Genomic DNA, 7,197 nt, shown 5'->3' with positions numbered 1-7,197 from the left:
TTTGATGATTTTTGATTTCGTAAGGTAGTTTTGTTAACTTTCTTTTTAGTCCCTAGTTGTTGGCATATTGCTTTTATTCTTATTTTATTTTAATTTGACCACTAATTTATGATACTTTCATTTTGGTCACTAGATTTATGGTTAATCACGATTTAGATACCTATCTTTACCATGTTGTTCATTATAGTCACCAGGAGGTTCATGTTATTTGTTTATTCTGATATTGACATCTGTTTTATTGTGTTTCAATTTGGTCACTATGTATACTATTTTGCTTATTATGAATTCAACTACTGATTTTATTCTTTTTCATTTTAGCCACTGATTGATCATGTTTTTTTATTTATTTTTAATTCTGCTTGTATATTTCGATTTATGCATTTTAGTTACTTGTCTATAAAGTTTATTTATTTTATGTTATTTGTATGTCATATTTTCATGTATATATTTTAACCTATGCTATAATATTTATGTACATATCATGTTTCAAATATTAATTTATTTTATTTTATTTATTTCATACGCATGTTGTATCATATACATTTATATACTTATTAATTTAATTTAATTTTTCCCTTTGTATATTCATGTATGAAAATATTATTAATGTTTATTCCATTTTATTCAATGTGATTACATATGACTATTTTTTCAAGAACGCGAATTTGTAGAACGGGCGTGGAAAGTACTACTTGATCGAAGTGGTACAATCCAATACGACATTCGAACAAATACGAACTTAAAATAAATCCATTTTCTTTTACTAATTAATTTATTTTAATGATGCTATGTGTGTGTTTTTAATTTACTCTTTATTTCCTTTTATTCGAATGCAAATGTTAATTTTATTTATATTTGATTCGCATATTTATCAATGAGAGAATATTTTTTATTGACAAGAAATAGTCGAGTTAGTTTTTCCGATGGAGGATTACTAATTTTGATATTTCTTTTCGAGTTAAAGAATTTTCTGTAAATAATTTATTCGAAGTAAATTAATTAAATTTCAATAAATGGATCACATTTTAATTATCGATGCGATTTATAGTTTCCACCATCACGACGATATATAAGCGACACAGTACCAATTTTTGGGCGTTGTGGGGTGTTAGCCCTTCCCTACACGTAATAGACTCCCGAACCTGTTTAAATAAATCTTTGGTAAACACAGACCAGTTTTTATCTTAAAAACGATTTTTTCTTAAAGTTGTTTTTAAAATACGTTTTTAGGTATTCGACCTACCTAACCCAAAGGCCGATGGCGACTCCCTTTCGATTTAATTCAAATTAATTCCAAATCACCAAATTTTCCAAATTAAAGTCATAATCGTTTTTTAAAATAATATTTAATTATTTTTTTGAAAAATGGTTATGACGGTGTCCAAAAGCTTTCCATCGATTCGACTTCATTATTATAAACGATAAGAAGGGGGCCGTGCTTAAATAATTCATCGTTATCATACAAATTATTTAAACTAGGTTGACCTGCTAGAGTTCGAACAAACAATGAGACATGCAATGCAAATAGTTCTTGTCAATAAGTTTGACCCTTAAAATTAAATTAAATTAAATATTAAAAATGTAATTTTAGACTTAAAATAAAATAAATATTTAAATTATACCCTTTATTTATTTTAAATACCTAAATTATTTTTTTGATCAAACTAGGTATTTAAACTATCATATTTTATTATTTTAAGTTTTAATATTCTTTCAGTTAGAAAATTATTTTTTGACCAATAAAATGTTGACATATCACACAAAATTAAGTACTTTTTTTGGTCAGATATTTAGGAGTTTAAAGTAAAAAATTTATAATTTAAGAATCTATTTTAACAAAAAATAATTAAGATATTTAAAGTTGTTCCATATAATATATTAAAGACATTTTGAAGAAAAAAAAGGTACTTTAAGCAAAAGAAATATAACTTAAGTACTTTTTTAGTTTAAGCCTTAATTTTATAAAGTTTAAGTTCCTTTATTTAGTTTAAGCCTTAATTTTATAAAGAATACTCACGTAAGAGTAATTAAAGTCATCCAATTATAAAAAACATTATACACAAAAAAGATTTAAGAATAATCATAATTCTACCACATACCTGATCTGAACAATACAGATTAATAGAGTTATTTAATGGTTAAATGACACCGATGTCATTTTGTGCAAGGTTCAAATCATGTTCCTCTCTAATTAGATTAGCCCAATAATATAATTCCTTGCCAAAAAAAAAAAAAATCTAGGACCTATTCAGCCAATCCGATAGACTCAACATGTAAAACCCGAGCATCAGCATTAGATGGAGGGATACGCATCAAATGCGAATGCTCGAAAATGAAAATTCCGAGCAATTTGAGCAAGAGAAATGGAGAATATTACAATCTGTATTCACAGGATGAGTTACAAGCTTATAGCATACATGACATGGAGTGATGGATACATAATCTTAACTGATAAGAACTAGTTGTTTTAAAAATACATAAGATACATTAATCATTTCAGCTGTGATTTTTTTTTTCCAATCAAGAAAGAAAGGGGTTTTATTTCAGTTCCATTAACCTACATTGCATCTGTACACCTCCTCCAATCTGCAAACTGAAAAAAGACTTTGTCAACAAATCCAATTCTTGCTGAGCCTGCAAGTCCCAATTCACCTTCCATCAATAAACTTCCTCGAATAGTATATTTATGCAAACTGATGCACCAATATATTTCCCAACATGGTTATAGGAATGCAGCTCTCTAAGCATACGGAAAAACTTAATAACATTTAAACATGCTCGTGTTGGACACACACTAATATCCGAGTAAAACAAAAAGACTCACCCCAGATGCTCTTATTCGTGCAGTAAGCATGGCTTCATCCTTCCTCATCCTCGGTTTTAGATTTAGTATTTAAAGTCATGTCTGCCTCCTCCACTGGGTGGGGGGGTCCACCTGTAATGTTGTAAAGAAGATTAAAGTACTTAATAAAAGAAAAACGAGCTTAAGCAGGTTCCTGAAATAGTCCCCTTCCGAGGAAAGACCTTTTGTCCCCATCCATTGTCAAATGCACAGCCAACCATATGACTTAGATCCTAAAACTTTTCTAAAACATAAATATCCTTCAAACATTCTAGTAATACCAATCATCCCACAAACATTTTCGGGAAAACATAGACAAGTCAGCAAAGCATAATGGACCATCCGAAGCTTTGTTACTTGGGTTTGGGTGTAAGTATCGGAGGCAGGTAGGTGTATGGAGCATATTCCATTTTTTTCCCAAGAGGATCATATCTTAGTATCATATCCCAAGTATGTTGATGTCGTTACTTCAGAAAATAGAGAGCACGAGCAACAGAAGCATTAACATTTTACCTACTCCTGGTGAAATTCTAAGGCATCATTCCGCACTGCATATGTAGGCAAATGTGATGCCAGTATCTTAAGATTTTACAGTTAAATAAAAATAAAAATTTCCATTACATGGTATTTTTTCTCTCAAGAAAAGAAACCTGATTCTTACTTATCAATCGAAAATTTTCAATTGCCATAATAGGGCTTAAAAACAATGGGGAAATCTCTTATTCAAAGATATCCAACGCCCATAACTAAAGGAACCTATAATAAACAATTACATTCCAGTTAGAAAGACCAAATCCGAATAAGTCTACAATCTAAACGTCAAGTTCTAGGTTGAATTGGCCAACGAAGCGGAATCTACTTATATTATTAAATACTTTATAGTATAAACATAACAGCTGGTCCTTAAGGTTCAATTTGAATATTAGGATAAACATCTGCCCAAATTTAAAAAGAAAAAAATCGAGTAGAATCCACACAAAAAATCAAAGGAAGAAACATATAAAATTAATTAGCAATTGATAGCATCTTGTTCTCAAAATTCAATTTGATTGTTAGGTAAACTTTTGTCCAAATTAAAAAAGAAAAGACCAAATCGATCATAAATAGGAAGGGGAAAATGGATTAGAATTCCAAAGCCACTGACAATTGAATTTACCTTTGATGAAATACTCGGAGGAAGGCCAACCTCGGACGGTGGTGGTGGACATGGATTCCTCCGGGGTCAAAGGGTTAGCCAATTTCTCAACAATCTGAGCAAGGCCGTATGATTTGGCTGTGGAAGGCGGGACCCAGTAAGAGGATCCCGGTAAAAAAGGAAGCCAATCGGGTGCCGAACGGCGGACGATGATCCTATGGATGGCGTCTTCGAGTTTCCGAAGGAGGGGATCGGATGAAGCGTCGGAAGAAGCGTCGGTCTGATCGAAATGGTTGGGTTGGCTCGATTGGGATCGGAATGAAATGAGAAGAGAAGATGATGGAGGGGGTTTGGAGATGGGGCGGAGCTTGATTATGGTTTGGCAAAGTGAACGAGCCATTAACGGGAGAAACACAAGGAAAAGGTGGGGAAGGCTGTAACCGGATAAAGGGAAGGAAAAGAAATAGGTATTTGTAAGCAGATCACAGCCTCTATTTATAGGGCATACAGGGACTATACATGAATATTCGCGGCCCGGTTTAAAAACTCCATATCCAGACGGTTCTATTTTAATTTTATATTTATCAAATTTTTATCTACTCAAAATTTATAATATAAATATTGTTCAAATTATAATGAGATGCAGTCATAATTAAATATTTTTTGAAATGGTAGTTAAAGATTTAATATATTTTTTAATAGAAAAAAAAGATGATTTATCTTGTGAGTTTAATTGAAAGAGTATCATCATAAAAATATGAGGAAAATCAAATATAATTTTATAAATTCATCATCCTGTGCAATAATTATTAGAACATCCGTTATTTTATTATGTTCATGTCTTACATATTGTGGTCTTATCTCTCAATTACGTCGGAGAAGTACATGAACATATTCTATCATTACATTTTTTGAAGTATACTACTGATATTTGAATTATCGATTTCGATTTTCTTATAACTTAAGCTGTGTGTATTGTAGTATATCGTGAACTACATATATTTCTGTAGTTAATATCAAACATCACATCAAATTACGTGAAAGGTTAAATATTTCAAAATGATAAATGTTTAACAAAAAACAACTTGATCACATCTTTTTATATCTTTTTATATTCATTGGAAAAAAATGGTGTAAAACTAAGTTTTACAAAGATATAAGTGAATCATAACACTTCTTTCAAATAGAATCACATATATATTTATTTATATTATTATTTTAGATAAACAAATTTATTTTTAAATATAATTATGTAAAATAATTAAGATAAAAACAGTTTAAAATAACATTATTACATACAAATGATACTGAATTATAATACTACTCCCTCAGTTTCACTTAAATTATCCTTTATTGACTTTCTGGGTTATTCTTTTTAACTATGTCTCAATATTATTTAAAATTTATTATTGATAAAATATGAAAATATATATTTTAAAAATATACAATCAAATAGTTTTAATATATATATATATATTATAAAATAGAATTATTTAAATATTTAAAATAATTATTATCAAAGTTTAAAAAAATTGTAATAGACAAATTTAATGGAAGGAAGACAATAACATTTTTTTTATCTGAAGTTAAAATTGTTGTATTTCATATGGGGAATTCTAAAGAACGGAAGAGTAATATACAGCTAAAAAATGGCGCAACCGGAAAGTTTAAAAGAAACTTAAGAAAATAGTTCTAGCTTTACCGGAAAAGCTGAATTAAGTATAATAAATTAGGTTGTAAGGAAGTTAAAATAATTTAAAATGGCTTAATCGAGTAATTTATTTTGCCGGTAAGTATCGATACTAGCTTTCGAGAATATCGATATTTTCGAAATTTATACCATTTCTGATCGCAACATACTCTTGAAATAGTAACGAACTTATTATGTTGTCATGTGAATGAATAAGACCACAACAACTTAAAATCTGTAAATGTTAATTATATTAAAAACATTAACGATTTTAACTTATTATGTGACCGATAGAAGGGTAACATTTTAAATTTCAACCAATATCATTATATTAAATGATAACATTTTCGGTTTCTAGATAGGACATTTTGTGTTGAAAACTGTTTATATCGAACTTTTACCCTAATATCAATATTTTTTTAATGTACAAAGCGGAAGGTAATCGAGAAGGCTTAAAAAGTATCGAACTTTTCCACATATTTCGATACAAAGGGGAAAGTATAGAGTATTTATAGAAAACATATCCGGTTTAGGGAAGATAAAGTATATAATCAGATAAGAGAAATAGGGGTATTAGTGTTGAGAATCTATTATCCATCTGAGCAATAGACATTAACAGTGAAAAACCTAACTAAAATCCCAATTTAAAGAACAAACATGTATGTTCGTGAAACCCTAGTTTAAAAATGTTCAAATTAACCAATTATGATTTAGGGATTAAGGGAAAGATGTAATATAATGGATCGATTAATAGTATAGGTTGAATAAATGGAAAAGTAGTGGGGTTAGTAAAATAAGTAGAATGTAATATTATAAGTTGAATCGAAGAAAATATAGTTGTAGATGATTGGTTAGTATAATGATCATTTATGGCTATAATCGGTTATGAAATGAAGATACAATTTACATAATTGTTTAGCTGAAATCTATATCGTAAAGAATGAAAAGGAACAAGAAGAATAAGATGGCATCAATGGTAGAAAAACTGTGGGAGGAAAACTGAATGACATGGGAGGTTACGACATGTCGCTCTTTTTTCTAGAAGAAGATGACTCGGAGGATTGAGAGACCAATGAGATAGAATGAAGACTAAAGCAATCAATGTCCTCATATATGCACTTTTAGTAAGTAACCATGTATTTTTATAATACTTGTTTGAATGGTGGTTTATAATCTAAAAGTATTTTAGAGGTTTACATTGATGAAAATTTTGAAATGCTTATAGTGTAATTGAATGTCAACGATTGAAGGGAGTTTCTAACAAAAAGGTTGGTTATGCATGTATGTAAAATGAATTGAGAAGGTATAGAGATAGAGTATTATAGACATTACTGATAAAAAAAAAGTTGATTGCAAGTGAGGAAAGAAGTGGCGGTGAAATGGAAGTTGATGAGTGAAAGGATAAAGATCCTTGTGTAAAATTGTCAGAGAAACAAAAAGAAGTATATATAACGCATGGATGACTACACATGAAAAGAAGGTATTGGTCATACTTTCAGGATTATATAAAGTTGTAACTTATTCTATAAA

General features: G+C 29.4%; 1 protein-coding gene across 2 annotated transcripts; it reads right to left on the bottom strand.

Moving 5' to 3' along the window:
* Positions 1-2,396: 2,396 nt before the first annotated feature.
* On the bottom strand, positions 2,397-4,439 carry LOC120156063. 2 transcript variants are annotated; one of them, XM_039167473.1, is made up of 3 exons: positions 3,999-4,439; positions 2,825-2,935; positions 2,397-2,634 (listed from the first exon to the last, which is right to left on the bottom strand). In XM_039167473.1, the coding sequence occupies exons 1-2, from the start codon at positions 4,375-4,377 to the stop codon at positions 2,859-2,861; spliced, it is 456 nt and encodes a 151-aa protein (XP_039023404.1). In that variant the 5' UTR covers positions 4,378-4,439; the 3' UTR covers positions 2,397-2,634; positions 2,825-2,858. The 2 variants fall into 2 exon arrangements, with proteins under 2 accessions (XP_039023404.1, XP_039023406.1); XM_039167475.1 differs by having other exon boundaries at positions 2,397-2,593.
* Positions 4,440-7,197: the final 2,758 nt, after the last annotated feature.

This window comes from Hibiscus syriacus, unplaced genomic scaffold, assembly GCF_006381635.1.
Source record: "Hibiscus syriacus cultivar Baekdansim isolate YM2019G1 unplaced genomic scaffold, ASM638163v2 tig00111213_pilon, whole genome shotgun sequence".
NCBI classification, from domain to species: Eukaryota; Viridiplantae; Streptophyta; class Magnoliopsida; order Malvales; family Malvaceae; genus Hibiscus; species Hibiscus syriacus.
This window is presented reverse-complemented; position numbering and strand designations above follow the sequence as displayed.

What these genes read in the sequence shown, in the direction of transcription:
- LOC120156063 (XM_039167473.1), bottom strand. Translation starts at nt 4,377, where the DNA reads ATGGCTCGTTCACTTTGCCAAACCATAATCAAGCTCCGCCCCATCTCC. An exon ending in CTCCGAGTATTTCATCAAAG is followed by an intron (nt 2,936 to 3,998) that starts GTAAATTCAATT and finishes ACAACATTACAG; the next exon opens with GTGGACCCCCCCACCCAGTG.